Genomic DNA, 17,084 nt, shown 5'->3' on the forward strand with positions numbered 1-17,084 from the left:
TTGACTCGAGGATGAACTGATTGGTGCTCAAAGGTCACGGTGAAGGTCATGTATCTGGAACGCAGATAGAAAATGAGCCTTTCTGCTTGTTCTGCATGTTCTGATTAGAATTCTAAGGTCTAATTTTGACCAGTTGTCACTTGGATCAAATCAAAGATAATTTGATTTGAGAGGTCAAAGGTCACAGTGTCTGTAGTCTGGCTGGCGGAGGCACACGGCCACAGGGCAGAAGTAATAGTGTTTTTTTGTGTGTAGTTGGATAGAAACTGTCCAAATTAACTGACGTTGTACAACACAGATATGTCATCGCAGGGTCGTGCTGGTGTTTCTTCTTCCCAGATGGTGTTCGTGTCTCTCGGAGCTCCGCGGAGGGAGAGGAAGGGGGAGGGCATCCAGCTGCCGGCCTCCTGTCTGCCTCCTCCACAGAAGGAGCACATCCCCATGCTGCTGCTCCTCCAGGAGCCTCACCTCACCACGCTGTTCGACCTGCTGGAGATGCTGGCCTGCTTCAAACCGCCCAGTCCGGGCACCGAAAAGGTCCAAGACAGCCCTGAGGTGAGAGATTCTGTGTTTACACTTAACCCTCAGAAAACAAAACTGTATCATCTTATTCTATAACCGTGAAATTCAACCCTGTGGTTCATGTAGAGCGCACGGTGCGAGGAGCTTCACCTCCACGCAGAGAATCTGTCTCGTCGGGTCTGGGAGCTGCTGATGCTCCTTCCTACGTGTCCCAAGATGCTGCAGGCCTTCCAGAACATCTCGGAAGACACGGTCAGTCGCCACGTTCGCCAAACAACTCTCACAAGCTCTCGTAGCCGAGTTCACAGATTCTGGTGTGAGCTCATCACAATTACAGAGGGAAAAAGAACCAGTTTTTCTCCAGAGTTTCATTTTTGCAAACTTAACAACCACACAGGGAAAAGAGAGATCTCACTTCTCGTGCTGTGGTTTACTGTCAAACACTGAATACCTTTGTGTGTGTGTGTAGAACGGGGAGGGTCTGTGCTGGAAGGAGCTGCTGAGGATTAAAAGTCCACACAAGCTGCTGTACGCTCTGGAGATCATCGAAGCTCTGGGCAAACCCAACCGACGCATCCACAGAGAGTCCACCGTAAGAGGAACACTTCACAGACATCACAACATCAAACTACACAAATGGGACATGTTGGCTTATTTGGGGATTTTGAGATCGTCTCATTAATTCCCCAAAAACCAGAGCAGAATTTTTTTTATCTCATCAAAGCAGAAAATAATGTTACTTCAGAAAAACCGTTATGAGCTCCGGTACATCTGTAAAGTCTGGATTTACAATTTGACTTGAAGCTTTTAGCAGTTTTCAACAAAAAACAAGCCGACAAACATTTATTTAACGTCTGCTTTGATTATTTTTTTTAGGTGTGTGTCGTCTGTCTTTATTTTCATTCTATGATATATTATATACACACACATTGGGCGTTTGTGCTCGTTTCTTCTCGTATCTGACCGGGACCTGACGTGTGTGTTTCCAGGGCAGCTACAGTGACCTGTATCCAGACTCGGACGACTCCAGTGAGGATCAGATAGAAAACAGCAAGAACACCTGGAGCTGCAAGGTATGACGCAGCACCGACACCACCGACACCAGCAGCTGAAGAATCGCACCGCTCACTGGTGATTGTTGTTGTTTCTCTTGTTCTCTCCTGAAGTTTGTTTCGTCCGGAGGTCTTCAGCTGCTCCTGGAGATCTTCAACTCGGGCATCCTGGAGCCCAAAGACCAGGAGTCCTGGACTGTGGTGAGACAGCGTGGTCTTAATGAAAGAGTTTAGTTTTCAGTCGCAGCTTCTCAATGCAGTGCAGAATAAAGAATAAAATGAATACTTCACATTTTCATATCAAAGTGTTGTTGATCCCTCTCTGTTTGCTCTGCAGTGGCTGCTCGACTGCCTCGCCTGCCTGCTGAAGCTGATCTGCCAGTTTGCGGTGGACCCTGCGGACTTGGACCTGGCCTACCACGACGTCTTCTCCTGGTCCGGCCTCGCAGACAGCCAGCGAAAACGGGCGTGGCCGGGCAAATCCCGCAAGTCCACCGTCGATCACGGGAAAGGTCTGCACATCCCTCGGCTAACTGAGGTAAACACGGCACCGGCTGGAGGAGCGAAGCGGCAGCGACCGGATGTGTTGTTATCGATCATCAGCTGATCTGTGTGTTGGTTTGCAGGTGTTCCTCAGCCTCGTGCAAGGCACCAACCTCATCCAGCGTTTGATCAACGTGGCCTACACCTACGACAACCTCGCACACAGGTGACACATGACACTCATTTTAAAGAAAAGTTTGCAAAGTGGCATTAAAATACTAACATCCAGACTTTCTGTCTGTTGTGTAGAGTTCTGAAGGCTCAGTCTGACCACAGGTCGCGACACGAAGGTGAGAAATTGTTCCAAACGATGTTCACACGGGAAGTAAACAACCACATTTTACATTTGCGTTCTCACATAGAGGAAACTTCAGGAAAACCTCAGGACGTCGGTGCAGGTCTGTTATTGACCCTGTGTTTCCCTGCAGTGACTCACTACTCCATGTGGCTGCTGGTGAGCTGGGCTCACTGCTCCTCCCTGGTGAAGTCCAGTCTGGCCGACAGTGACCACCTCCACGACTGGCTGAAGAAACTCACCCTGCTGGTGCCCGAGGTGAGCCGATCAAAACGTCCACCAGCCCCACAGAAGTCTGGAATTAGTCCTGGCACTAATACGTCACAAAAATCACGAAATCTTCTTCTTCCTCTCACCAATGAACGCTCTTGTTAAGTGAGAAATGACGTAAGCTACTGGTGGACAGGCTAGCTGGTTCCCTTTGTTTCCAGTCTTTATGCTAAGCTAAACAAATTGGCTGCCAGAAAGTGAATGAGCGTTTCTCACCTTTTCTATAATACACTGCAACGTGTGCATTCAAACTTAGTGTCAGTAATGAAAGTTGATTGATACAACAGAAAACTGACGGCACCAACAAGATTCAAATTAGAACCTGGCTGATTTTTCAAGGCTGACACGGATATTAGGGAGTAAAAAATGTCCAATATCTATATCAGCTGATACATATATTTAAATACAATTTTCAGTGATTCCTAACATGTGGTTATCAAACCTTTATGACAAAGAATGGATATGAGGCTTGATATTTTACAGTTTAACTCTAAACCAAATATATAGAACTTTGATCAGGAAAATAAAATAGTTTTGATGTAAAATATGGACACAAAAGCAGATATTTCCAGTATTATACATCCTGTGAAGTAAAAGTTTTTATATCTGCAAACATAATCACTGATACCAACATGTCTCTGTCATATCAGCTGATTGTTATTGGCCAGCTGATAAATGGGTCTGGCTCTAATTGAGATGCCTGAATGTTGCGTCTCTGTTCAACATCAGAGGAAAACAAGATGAAGTCCTAATTCAAAGTCCTAATTCAAAGTCCTAATTCAAAGTCCACCACATCGTCACGTGATCTTAAATGATCTGAACACGAGAGAAGAAAAGTCCAGGAGAGAGACAGACGCTTGAAAGTTCCAGGAACAAAACGACAGCGTCATCTTCACTGACTCTGGATGAGGTCCTACCCTTTGTGTTCATCGGGTTATTGTGTAATTTGTTCGTCGTCGTTGTTGTTGTCAGCCGGCAGTGAGACACGAGGCGTGTAATGGCCTCTACAAGCTCTCTTTGTCGGGATTGGAGGGAGGAGAGTCCATCAACAGATCCTTCCTGCTGCTCGCCGCCTCCACGCTGCTCAAGTTCCTGCCTGACGCACAGGCCCTCAAACCGCTGAGGGTGAGTCACACACACACACACACACACACACACACACACACACACACACACACACATACACACACACACACCTGCTCTCACGCTCCAGCTGACCCTCGTAGAAGGAACCCTTTACATACAGAGGAGATTTGTTTGCAAGCCACACTCTGTGTCCGGAGTCCTCAGGGACGATGACCTGACTCAATTTGAGCTTTGCTACAGTGAACTCAAGTTTCTGTGAGACATTGTCCATGTGGTGGGATTAATGCTCAGAGACGCTGGGACACACTGGGTGCAGACGGAGGCTGTTTGCAGGAATCGTTATTACCCTGAGAACGTTTTCTCGTTTTGTTCCATTGTTTCCATTTGACCCGTTTGGTTTCGGAACCCTTCACACCTGGTATCTTGGTTCAGACTAAACTGAAAAGCTAACAAGGTGTGAAAGTGTCTCGAGCTTGATGTTTCTGACTTAACTTCATGTTGTTAGGATGCTCCTCAGTAAAGAATGTGTGGACGTTGCTATAAACAAGAGTTTGATTGTAACGTGTCTCTGCAGGTGGAGGACTACGAAGAGGAGCCTCTGTTGAGGACGGGCTGTAAAGAATATTTCTGGCTGCTCTGTAAACTCATCGACAACATCCACGTCAAAGACGCCAGCCAGGTTCGTTCCTCCGCGCTCGGCAGTGATGCTGCCGTCAGCTGGTCGACGTGTTATTTGTTTACAGTATTGATGTTTCATGGAACTGTTGCTAGCGTTGGTCTGTTTGAACTCACAGAAGGTCTCTCCCTCTCTGTCGCTGGCCGGCGCGATGCAGACAACGCTGCTGGACCTGGACGCTCTCGCTCGCCACCTCGCCGACTGCATCCGGAGGTCAGACAATCCAAAACAAATCAAGGACTTTCACTGTTTCCAAGGATGTTTCGCATGAAGCTTTGTGCTGCGGAAATGTCTTCATTCTGAGATGTTGCGATAACAGATTGCAGGAACACTTGATTATTCCAGTGTGTGTTTGTGACGACCGCTGGTTTATTATACTTATTAGCAAATGAAGTGATTTAAAATAATCTGGTTTAACGACCTGACAGGTTTTTGTTGGGCGGATGTTCAGTTAACGTTATTACTATAACTGTTACTGCTCATTTTGAGCATATTTCGCCTCAGACTTCAAATCAAAGGTTGTAGAGAAGAGACATGTTTAATGTTGGTTGTGTTCTTCTGCCAGTCGCGAGATCCTGGACCAGCAGGACGGCATGATCGAGGACGACGGGCTCACCGGCCTCCTGCGTCTCGCCACCAGCGTCCTCAAGCACAAGCCTCCCTTCAAGTTCTCCCGCGAGGGGCAGGAGTTCCTGCGGGATGTCCACAACCTCCTCTTCCTCCTGCCCAGCCTGGCCGACCGCGCTCAGCCCAAGTGCAAATCCCACGCCGCCCGGGCCGCCGCCTACGACCTGCTGGTGGAGACGGTGAAGGGCTCGGTGGAGAACTACCGGCTGCTCCACAACTGGGTCATGTCACAGCACATGCAGGGTGAGGACACAGGCTGCTGCATGGGTGCAATGGTTATTACGACAAAACATAAAGAGAGCAGGACAGGAACAGATCCTCACCACAATTTGAAATCTGAAAAGCCATGAATTTCTTTGCTATTTAATATATATATTATTATTATTAGAGTCTCTGCCCACGTGATCAGTGTGAGTCCAGCAGTCTTCTGCTCGTCGCTGTAGGAAACTCGTCTGCAGGCTACACTCTGTGTCTGAAGTCCTGAAGGACGATGATCTGACTCAATTTGAGCTTTGCAACAGTGAAATCTGTCTTCATCCACAAGCCATTGTCCCTGCAGGTGGGATTAATGCTGGAGAGACAGAACAAACGCAACTGAAACTTTGAACCTTCTGTAAACGGCCGAGACAACTCACACAAACGCATTCAAGGAAAGCACGAACACAAGAGCGTCAACACAACAGAAACTCAATCCCAACGCATGTGAGCGACATTGGATGTTGACAATGAAACAAGCAGAGTAACTTACTGCAGCCAAGCAGCCGTCGTTCGTGAAAACCTGGACAAGCAAGTCGCCGCTTACATTTCTATGCTCGTCACGTTTTTGTTTCCAGCACATCCACACTGGTGTCGGCTCATCAAAAGCTCTCCTGACACATTCGTCCTTGCCTCTGCGTCCGTCACGTGTTTCAAAACGTCAGTAACACCCGTTCGCTTGCGGTGAATCCTCTGGAGGATCATTATGCAGAGTTTTTACCAGAGGGCTGGCAGGGGAGGTCCGGAGCCTTCTCTCTGGTTGCCTGTCTGAAATCATCTATAAAGTATGTGGTTAAATCTCGTTCTCCTCCCTGCAGCCTCTCACGCCCCGTACAAGTGGGACTACTGGCCCCACGACGACGTCCGGGCTGAGTGTCGCTTCGTGGGTCTGACTAACCTGGGAGCTACCTGCTACCTGGCCTCCACCATCCAGCAGCTCTACATGATCCCTGAGGCCCGTCAGGCCGTCTTCACCGCCAAGGTCAGTCCCTCGGAAGACGGACAGGAAGCTGCTTCTCTTTCTCAGAAAAAGAAATCCTTCAAATTCGAGAAAGCATGTAGATTCTCATTGTTGTGTGTGTGTGTGTGTGTGTGTGTGCGTGTGCGTGCAGTATGCTGAGGATATCAAACACAAGACCACACTGCTGGAGCTGCAGAAGATGTTCACGTATCTCATGGTGAGTTTGTTCCTCTAACGTTTTCTTATCCCACGTTAACGTTATATTTACAGGGTTTCTGCTGGGTACCAAGTCTTTCAGTCAGTTGGATAAAATAAGTTATTGGTTTTATCTGCTTGACCTCTGTGGTTTATGATGTGCTGTGTGTCTGATACTTCATCTGACACCTGTGCTGTCATCGCCCTGTCTGTCCAGGAGAGTGAGAGGAAAGCATACAACCCCCGACCCTTCTGTAAAACCTACACCATGGACAAACAGCCGCTCAACACCGGGGAGCAGAAGGACATGACGGAGTTCTTCACCGACCTCATCACCAAGATAGAGGAGATGTCACAGGAGCTGGTAAACGCTTCTTCTTCTTCTTCTTCTTCTTCTTCATGTGTTTCTGTCGTATTTATGAATCGTCTTGTTTTTCTTTACTCTCAGAAAAACACCGTAAAGACTCTGTTTGGAGGCGTCATCACCAACAACGTGGTTTCTCTGGTGAGTTTGAGATTCATTTGATTTGAGGATTATTGAAATTGAAAGAATCCAGATTTTTGTATTTCTAAAATGAGACGTTTACTTCAGATGTTGTGAGGACCCAAGCTTCGCCTCTTTTTGAATCTCTTCTTTATCCTGCTTTATTTACATAGTCTAATTTACCCTTTCATCTGTTTTGGACATTTATTATTAGAGTGCGAGTCCAAGTGTAGTGCATGTTAAAGTTAAAGCGTCATGTTTGTCGTGCAGGACTGTGACCACGTCAGTCAGACGGCCGAGGAGTTCTACACAGTCCGATGTCAAGTAGCAGACATGAAGAACATTTACGTGAGTATAAACACAAACTCTGCTGTGGAAAGTGGGTGACACGTCTCACACACGCACAGAAATGCAAAAGTCACAATAAACAAGGGAAACAATCAGAACAATAAGGGAGTGACTTCGGACGTCGACAATGAAACGAGCAGAGTTCGGTCCAGTGAGCCGTCGTTTTGGAAGCTCCTGCTGTTTTCTCACATGGACTCACTCTGACATTTCACCAGGGGGCCCGCAGGAAAAGCTCCAGAGCAACTGACTCGGACATTTACGCTTACAGCCCCTCTGGAACGTTTCAGGGAGATGTCCGGACTCTAGTGCAGCTCTTCAATATTCAACAGCAAAAGTTATAAACAGATTCTCTCTGTGGTTCGTTCAGGAATCCCTGGATGAGGTGACCATCAAGGACACTCTGGAGGGCGACAACATGTACACCTGCTCCCAGTGTGGCAAGAAGGTCCGCGCAGAGAAAAGGTGAGAAACATACCCTGTGTGCTTTAGGTCCTTTAGTTTCCCTCCACGTCGTCGGTCTGACCCGGTCTCTGTTCCTCTCTCCCACAGAGCCTGTTTCAAGAAGCTGCCTCGCATCCTGAGCTTCAACACCATGCGCTACACCTTCAACATGGTGACCATGATGAAGGAGAAGGTCAACACTCACTTTTCATTCCCCCTGCGGCTCGACATGACGCCTTACACAGAGGACTTCCTCATGGGGAAAGGGGAGCGGAAAGAGGGTTTGTCTGCTCATTGAGATTTACACAGTCTGGTGGTGATAACTGCGTTGAATACGTTCCACCAGGGCAGGTCTGAAACCAGCTGTCGCAAACTGAGAGAATCTGCAGGATTTATGGGAAATAAAATTGGAAAAGTAAAAAATATGTATATTGGTACTTTCTGTTAAGTCTTTGACTGTTATTATAAAAAACGTGTGTGTCTCCCTGAAAACCAAGATCACTGCAAACTGCTCCAGATAAAACAAAAGGTTTGGTGTGTCGCAGGTTTTCGGGAGGACGGCGAGGCGAAGGTCACGGAGAGCTACGAGTACGACCTGATCGGTGTCACGGTGCAGACACGGCAGACGGCGGCCACTACTACAGCTTCATCAGGGACATCGTCAACCCGCACGCCTACAAGAACAACAAGTGGTGAGACGGGGAACCGGGCTGCAGGAGGATTCACGTTTGATTTTCAGGTTTTTAAAGTGTTGCCCAGCTGCTGTGTATAAAACAAGCGAACTGCTCGCAGGTACCTGTTCAACGACGCGGAGGTGAAGCCCTTCGACTCGGCCCAGCTGGCGTCCGAGTGCTTCGGAGGAGAGATGACGGTACGAGCTGCAGTCCGAGGAGAAGCGACCCCACGTTGTTCCACCTCTCACCTTTTGATCTCACCCACTTTACTTTTTGATCTTTTCAGACCAAAACCTACGACTCAGTCACTGACAAGTTCATGGATTTCTCTTTAGAGAAGGTGAGGACTTTCTCTTTGAAATGTAATGTAATTAAAGTTCAAAGCACCCAGACAGATGGTGGAGAACCTAACGATGAAATATGGATTGTCCTCAGACGCACAGCGCCTACATGCTCTTCTACAAGAGAGTGGATCTGGAGGAGGAGAACGGGAAGGACTTCAACTTTGACGTCTCTCCTGATCTGCTCGAGGTAATTTGACCTACGTCTAAATGATTGAAGTCCTTTTGTTTTCACACTGACATCCTCTGACGTGTCTGTGTCTCTCAGTGGATTTGGCACGACAACATGCAGTTTCTCCAGGACAAGAACATATTTGAACACACCTACTTCGGGTGAGAATTCAAACAGATGGAAATGAAATCATAATTGATACCCACACATGAATATTTGCTCATATACGACTGCACAGGTCTCAGTCTTGTCTTTTGTGTTTAGTTTTATGTGGCAGCTCTGCAGCAGCATCCCCAGCACTCTGCCAGACCCTAAAGCTGTCTCCCTCATGACGGCCAAGGTGAGAAATCCTACACCAGAAAATATTTCTACCTTCGACAGCTAAATTCCGAGCAGGAAGGGGAGTTGGTAACACCAAGGTTTGGAGGAGTTTACTGTTGTGTAAGGTGAAACGTGTTATTTAAAATCAGGTGGGAAGTAACGATGTACAAATACTTCATTACTGTACTGAAGTAGGTTTTTCATCTACCTGTTCTTTACTAATATTTATTTTTCCGACGACTTTTTACTTTCACTCGTCTCATTTTAACACAAATATCTGAACTTTCTGAACTTAACGTTGTCAAAACAGCCTCGTTACTTTAATGCATTTGAGGGGAATTATCCGATTTTAGATTTTTGCCTAATCAACAGTCAGATTTCAACCCAAATGGACAATAGCACAGAAAAGACGACACTGGTTGATTGTGTGTCGGTGCAGATCACACACAACATTACATGATGTGACGTAAACAGACGAGAGACGGTGAAGGAGGGAAAGTGAGCATTTGTCTGAAATGTGAATTGTCTTTTTCTTTTCCAGCTCAGCACATCATTTGTTCTTGAGACTTTCATTCACTCTAAGGAGAAGGTAAATCCCCTTTCATATTATTATTATTATTATTAACATTATTTAGATTTTTACTGTGAGTTTCTGGTCAAAGAGTGGATCCTACCAGCAGGTAGATCTATATCATCTAGAGATGAGTGACAGGACGTAGACCGTCACTCAGTAGATGTCGTACCTCCACCAGGGCCCAACCTCAAATCACACACACACATATCAGTCCCTCAACCATGTCTGATTGTCTTTATCAGGATCCATGAATTATTCTCCCAGAATCTTATCAGTGAAAATATAGAAACAAATGAAAGAAATCATCCTAACTCACAATGTTAGAGAAATAAAGTCTATGTCTCATCCTATCACCAAGTTCAGTGGAAATCTGTGAAGTAGTTTTTATTTAATCCTGCTAACAAACAAACCACCTCTTTGGGGGAGGAAACGATTGTCAGATTGTGTGTCTGTATTCATTGTGTGTGTGTGTGTGTGTGTGTGTGTGTGTGTGTGTGTGTGTGTGTGTGTGTGTGTGTTGTGTGTGTGTGTGTGTGTGTGTGTGTGTGGTGTGTGTGTTGTGTGTCCAGCCCACCATGCTGCAATGGATCGAACTCCTGACCAAACAGTTCAACAACAGCCAGGCCGCCTGCGAGGTTTGTTCACAGCTCTTTTATTTCACCACAGTGCAGAAGGATTTTGTTCTGATTGTCTCTGGAGTGTTTTTAATTCAACAAGATTGGAACCGAGGGAACAGAGGCGCACTGGAAACAACTTGTCTGTCTCTGTTTCAGTGGTTTTTGGATCGAATGGCTGACGACAACTGGTGGCCGATGCAGATCCTGATCAAGTGCCCCAATCAGATAGTCAGACAGGTGAGTTACTGGTCAGGGTGAGTGCAGGTCTGGAAAAGTCTTAACGCCTCTGGGAACAGACGGCCCACAGACGGCCCTAACTTTGCACTATCGTGTTGAAATGGATCTGAAATTGATTCTTATGGTCATTGGGACTGGAAAGCCATGGCCTCTGCACGTTAGAGTGAGAGAGTGGGTTTACTTTGTAATTGGTCATCAGCATCAACAGTTGTATTTCTACAGTTCTGCTGAGTTCTGTCCGATATGATGGTAAAACTGTGTTTTTAACAGGTTGTGTTAACTACATACTATAACTCTATTGTAACCTAATGTTTCCCAACATCTTCCAGATGTTCCAGAGGTTGTGTATTCACGTCATCCAGAGGCTGCGGCCGGTTCACGCTCACCTCTACCTGCAGCCCGGCATGGAGGACGGGTACGTTGCTCCTGATTGGTCCTTTTGGCCAAATCGTTATTTCTGAATGAAGTTAAATTTTTGATACCATGTTCTCAGGAAACTGACTAAATTAAGCTGTTTTCAGACATGACCTCGGAGGGTATCCACACAATTTGGGTCCAGAGAATGTCAGGAGGTTATCTGGAGTTCAGTGCAGGTCTATAAGCCATAGACGAGCATTTTAAATGATCCGAATTAGACATTTTAAAGCCTTGTTCTGTTTTTAAACCTCGAGCTGTAAATAATTCCACGACTTCAGAGACCCATCGGACGTCAGTGTAGTTGTGCGATCAGAGGTGTGCAGCACAACCACCCACAGTTGTCTGTGGAGCCTGATGGCGACAGAGATCCGGAGAGGAGCGGCGTGTCGCTCAGTCTGTGACACTCTCGACTCGGAGAAAGACTGAAACACACACTCAGCTCGGGAAGAGTCGAGAGAGAGAGGGAACTTTAATTCAGTCTTCGATGGGATCTAAACGTCTTTTCCCCTCTGGTGTCTCAGCTCTGACGACATGGACGGTCCGGTGGAGGACATCGGCAGCCGATCCTGCGTCACTCGCTTCGTTAAAACCCTCTTGTCCATCATGGAGCACGGAGTCAAGCCCCACAGCAAACACCTGACTGAGTACTTTGCTTTTCTCTACGAGTTCGCCAAGATGGGAGAGGAGGAGGTGAGTCTGTCTAGAATATGCTCATCTTAGAGAGAAGAGAAGCTCCAAGGTGACAGGACGTGAACGTTCACAAATGAATATCAGTGATGGTAACAACAAACCTCTTCAAGGTCAAACTGTTGTCTTCAAGTCTTCGTGTGCAGAACTGACTGCCTTTTTAAAACAAGTACAAATCTCTGTCTGTTGATCAAGCAGCTGCAACGTAAACCTTAGGGATTCAGTCTGTGTCAGAGGTCGTCGACTAAATCGTAGTTTTCACCTCTGACACAGAAACAATCTGTGTTCAAAGCCAAAAACAGACTAAACTATACTAAAATACACAAGAGTCTGATAATAATCAGACTTTACTTTGAACTGAAGTTTAGTTTGAATTGTTTCTACAGATAATGTGATTTTATTTCATTGTTACCATCGTTTTTAAAGAGTTTCTCTTGTGTCTACAGAGTCAGTTCTTGTTGTCGCTACAAGCTATATCCATCATGGTGCATTTCTACATGGGAACCAAAGGCCCCGAGAACGTGAGTTAAAACACTGATTCATTTACAACTCATCAGTATCTTTGCCTTAACGCTGTTTACTTCTTATATTTATTGTTGTGATCATTGAGTATTAAGTCATAAATGATGTAGTCAGAGGAGGAACAGAGTAGAACCTGACTTGTGTAGGGTTATGATCCCACACCGATATTAGGACGTCATTATTCCTGTATATTTAACAGTTTAACCTTAAACTTTATTATAGAAATGTGTAATATAATTAATAAGGAAAAAACGTAACTACTACCAAATAAATTGAACTTCAATTTATAAAATAATCATATCTTTATGTCGCCAGCCGTGTTGTACATTCCACTCTTATGAACACCAGATCTCGACATGTCACCATGTGGGAATTTCTTCAAACAAGGAACAAACGTTGAGTTGGACTTGAAGATGAACTGATTACATTTTGGTGTTCGAAGGTCAAAGGTCAAGGTCACTGTGACCTCTGAAACCCTGTTTAACCTCGTGAACATGTCGTCTGAAGAGCTTCTTGTGAGGATCCTTCAAATTTGGCTCAAAAGTTCAATTAGACTAAAGATTTGAGAACTTTTTTTTAATATATAGAAACTGCACTGGTTGTACAGGGCAGTAATTCTAGTTCTCACGTGAAATGCAGATCTTTTCTGCATCATCTATTCTATAAAAGTTTTTACATCAGCAAACATATCGGCCGATAGATCAGTCGAGCTCTTGAACAGTACATGACGAGTGTGCGCTCCTCAGCCTCAGGTGGAGGTGTTGTCAGAGGAGGAGGGAGAGGAGGAGGACGAGGAGGAGGACATCTTGTCTCTGGCGGAGGAGAAATATCGTCCTGCCGCTCTGGAGAAGATGATCGCCCTCATCGCTCTGCTGGTGGAGCAGTCTCGGTCTGAGAGGTATGAGCACCGGTGGGAGCTTTGAACCTTTGTTCTGTGAACGACTGAAGGCAGCTCTGATGATGTTTGGTCTGTGTGCAGACATCTGACTCTGTCTCAGAGCGACATGGCAGCGCTGACCGGAGGGAAAGGCTTCCCCTTCCTCTTCCAGCACATCAGAGACGGAATCAACATTAGACAAACCTGCAACCTCATCTTCAGCCTCTGTCGCTATAACAACCGCCTGGCCGAGCATGTAGGTGTATCACACAGACACACACACACACACACACACACACACACACACTTTTGTCATCAGCAATGAGTACAGACTATTTATTCAACCCTCTGGGGTCTAAGGACATTTTCTCAATATTTACATGTCTTCTTAAATTTGCTTTACAGGCTCTTACTTCTGATATGATGAAGTGTTTCATATCATTTTTGTCTAAACTTTGCTCAATTTGACCCGAAGCATCGTTTTAAGAGATTTTTTTGGCCCCAAAGCTGAAAAATTGAGATGTGGGTTTTTAGAAATTCTTCAAATCTCTGTTTTGATGCTTGTGGTTATTAATCTCCTGATTGTTTTCTGTGCAGATCGTGTCGATGCTCTTCACCTCCATCGCTAAGTTGACTCCAGAGGTAAGAAGCACGCAGACGAAACTCTTCGCTCTCATCATCTTTCTTTATGTCGGCATTCATCCCTCTGATTTTCATGAACGTGACAATTCAATAACACCATGGGGGGTCAAAGGTCACCTTCACTGTGACATCATTAAGTTATGCAAATACACTTTTGTGAACTTCCGTCACCATGTCGTCCTTGGTGACGGAGGTAAGTTCCTCTACGTCACATGTTCGTGTCATTTGTGTGTTGGTTCCTTCCAGGCTGCTAATCCTTTCTTCAAGCTGCTGACCATGTTGATGGAGTTTGCTGGCGGACCTCCGGGGATGCCCTCCTTCGCTTCCTTCATCCTGCAGAGGATCTGGGAGGTAAACCGAGCCGTCGGCGCTGTGGTTCATAACGAGGCTCAACGTGTAGTATAAACACTGCTTCATGCAGTAAAACTATTTAAATCTATTTCTACATGCTAATTCCAGAAATCTGTCTCATATATCTCAAGACCTTATCAGCTTCACACTCGACATGTGTAATGTTAAGAGCCCGATGAAGCGCAGTGACGCTTCAGTGCGATTTGGACACGTGATGCGTTTATAAACTTTGAATAGACGGGCGACCAGCGGTCATCACCGTAATGCCAGGGCCACACGATCTGCTGATCTGTTGTGTCTGTTCACACAGAGATTGTGTCTGCTACGCCAGGTTTCTGGTTTGATTGTATTTCCTTGAATAAAAGTAGAACCATGTACTCGACTAAATGCCGGGACTCTGTGGTCTAAATCTGTCAACAGAGGCACGAGTGCTTTTACTTTGAAGGTGGTGAAAGATCTTTTTTACTCTTTATATCATTGACCTTCTCAAAATCGACAACCGGTTCGGTCAGGGTTGTGAGTCACTTCTACAGTCTCAGCAAGATGAGCTGCAAACAGCCCGTTTCAACAGACCTTTCCTGTGTGTTCTCTTCCAGGTGATCGAGTACAACCCGTCCCAGTGTCTGGACTGGCTGGCTGTCCAGACTCCCAGGAACAAACTGGCCCACAGCTGGGTTCTGCAGAACATGGAGAACTGGGTGGAACGTTTTCTGCTGGCACACAACTACCCCCGAGTCCGAACATGTAATTCAAAGTTGACCTTCTGCCATGCGGCCTACTGCTGTGTCTCCTTCGTATGATTTACACGGATGAATTCAATTGAAACGTTATTGTCATATGTGCAGGAAACACTGTCACACAGTTGAATCTCAATCTGTGGAACCGACTCAGCCACAGTAGACACCAGTAGACACCAGTAAACACAGTGCAAATAGATGAGACTAATTAAAATCCAGCTCTTAGGACTCTTGATGGTTGGTCCTCTCCTGATTCTGAGTCTGTTTCCTGCAGCGGCCGCGTACCTCCTCGTCTCCCTCATCCCCAGCAACTCCTTCCGCCAGATGTTCCGCTCCACGCGCTCGCTTCACCTGCCGACTCGAGAGCTGCCGCTGTCGCCCGACACCACCGTGGTCCTCCACCAGGTCTACAACCTGCTGCTGGGGCTGCTGGGACGCGCCAAGCTGTACGTGGACGCCAGCGTTCACGGCACCACCAAGCTGGTGCAGTACTTCAGCTTCATGACCTACTGCCTCATCTCCAAGACGGAGAAGCTCATGTTCTCCGGATACTTCATGGACCTGTGGAACCTCTTCCAGGTACCGCTCAGTGATTTGCTTTTGTTTAAACCAAAAATGCTTCTCAATGATCATTTTCTTTAAAACAACGAGCTTTGGTCGCCCGCAGGTAAACTGTCCGTGTGGAGAGAGAAAGAGGCGGAGCATATTGACTGAAATACATCGGCTCTCGTCTTTTTACTGTATCTACGTTCATACACAGAAAGTTGTGGTCTGTCCTAAAAAGTGCCTGTTTGTGTTTCGTTTGGAGAAACTCATCAGATTGTAAACCGTGTTTCTGGAGAACACGAGACGGACACTTGGCCCGAACGTCCCGTGTCTTCACGTGAAGCCCCAACATGTTGGCTGTTGCCCTCAGAGACAAATTCATCTTCAGACGATGGACGACGGGCTCAGAGATTCATTTGTCATTTTAATACTCGGTTTATTTATTTGGTTGAAGGTTTTATCAGTTTTACAAAGAGAAAAGTGAATATTTGGGGGATGAAGACGTGACCTTTGGCTCAGGAAACTATAATTTTAGAATCTTTATTAATTTATTAGGTTTTTAAGTTTGACGGCCTTCGCTCCCTCGACACGTTTTTCCGCGTACGATGACGGATGTTTCAGACGGAGTCGCACCTTTGAGCCGTTTATTCCCTGTTGACATGCGAATAGTGAAAACACTTACGACTATGACCCGTGTTCTTTCCTCGTGTAAAGCTTCTGTCGTGTTGACCGTGTTCCTCCCTCTGTCTTCAGCCCAAACTGTCGGAGCCGGCCATCGCCACCAACCACAACAAGCAGGCGCTGCTGTCCTTCTGGTACAACGTGTGCGTGGACTGTCCGGAGAACGTCCGGCTGGTGGTGCAGAACCCCGTGGTGACGAAGAACATCGCCTTTAACTACATCCTGGCTGACCACGACGACCAGGAGGTGGTGCTCTTCAACCGCGGCATGCTGCCCGCCTACTACGGCATCCTGCGCATGTGCTGCGAGCAGTCGCCCGCCTTCACCCGCCAGCTCGCCTCCCACCAGAACATCCAGTGGGCGTTCAAGAACCTGACGCCACACGCCAGCCAGTACCCCGGGGTGGGTTTTTCTTTAGTGTCAAATTCAGTTTGAAACTCTTGATGTATTTTATCTTCTTCTCAGGAACAAAATCCACTTATTTTAATTTTTTTATAATATTTCATAATTTACACTGTGAGAACTGTCACAGTGAATAAATCCACAAGTTGACCAGCGCCACTGACCTCGGACACGGCTAACGGCTAACGGCTAACTGCTAACTGTTTAAACATATGAACCTCCTATCAGAGGAGTCCGGGGCTTCAGAATAAAAGCACCTGTGGTTCTGCTTTGGTTCATTTCATTATAACAGAACTTTATTCAACTTCATTAGAAAAATACTTTATTTACCTTTTATTAACAGTGTTTAACTATTTTATCACATAACTGTATTTCACTTCATATCGGCATAAAAAATATCAAAGTAGAAGATCTTACCAACTATCACGGATAAATCCATAGTACATAGTATTTATCATGATATAAAAGTATGTAATCCATCTTCTCTGCTGTGTGCTGCCCCCTGCAGGCGGTGGAGGAGCTGTTCAACCT

At 46.1% G+C, this 17,084-nt stretch overlaps 1 protein-coding gene across 1 annotated transcript in view; it reads left to right on the top strand.

The window, feature by feature from the left end:
• Positions 1-17,084, top strand: part of usp34 (ubiquitin specific peptidase 34) — a 44,901-nt gene that overhangs the window by 22,400 nt on the left and 5,417 nt on the right. The window contains 41 exon segments of the mRNA XM_047341547.1: positions 340-555; positions 649-774; positions 992-1,114; positions 1,512-1,595; positions 1,689-1,775; positions 1,912-2,112; positions 2,201-2,283; positions 2,367-2,407; positions 2,546-2,670; positions 3,655-3,807; positions 4,343-4,447; positions 4,602-4,657; positions 5,010-5,314; positions 6,145-6,308; positions 6,439-6,504; positions 6,700-6,846; positions 6,931-6,987; positions 7,237-7,314; positions 7,682-7,776; positions 7,864-8,036; positions 8,301-8,369; positions 8,372-8,447; positions 8,548-8,626; positions 8,716-8,769; positions 8,865-8,960; positions 9,039-9,103; positions 9,207-9,282; positions 9,805-9,852; positions 10,407-10,472; positions 10,611-10,691; positions 11,021-11,106; positions 11,630-11,798; positions 12,242-12,316; positions 13,064-13,215; positions 13,297-13,450; positions 13,792-13,836; positions 14,083-14,187; positions 14,784-14,931; positions 15,199-15,503; positions 16,224-16,553; positions 17,062-17,084. The exon segment at positions 17,062-17,084 is cut by the window's right edge and continues 135 nt beyond it. Of these exon segments, the coding sequence (XP_047197503.1) occupies positions 340-555; positions 649-774; positions 992-1,114; positions 1,512-1,595; positions 1,689-1,775; positions 1,912-2,112; positions 2,201-2,283; positions 2,367-2,407; positions 2,546-2,670; positions 3,655-3,807; positions 4,343-4,447; positions 4,602-4,657; positions 5,010-5,314; positions 6,145-6,308; positions 6,439-6,504; positions 6,700-6,846; positions 6,931-6,987; positions 7,237-7,314; positions 7,682-7,776; positions 7,864-8,036; positions 8,301-8,369; positions 8,372-8,447; positions 8,548-8,626; positions 8,716-8,769; positions 8,865-8,960; positions 9,039-9,103; positions 9,207-9,282; positions 9,805-9,852; positions 10,407-10,472; positions 10,611-10,691; positions 11,021-11,106; positions 11,630-11,798; positions 12,242-12,316; positions 13,064-13,215; positions 13,297-13,450; positions 13,792-13,836; positions 14,083-14,187; positions 14,784-14,931; positions 15,199-15,503; positions 16,224-16,553; positions 17,062-17,084 (4,787 nt within the window).

This window comes from Hippoglossus stenolepis, chromosome 2 (assembly GCF_022539355.2).
Source record: "Hippoglossus stenolepis isolate QCI-W04-F060 chromosome 2, HSTE1.2, whole genome shotgun sequence".
In the NCBI taxonomy this organism is placed as follows: domain Eukaryota; kingdom Metazoa; phylum Chordata; class Actinopteri; order Pleuronectiformes; family Pleuronectidae; genus Hippoglossus; species Hippoglossus stenolepis.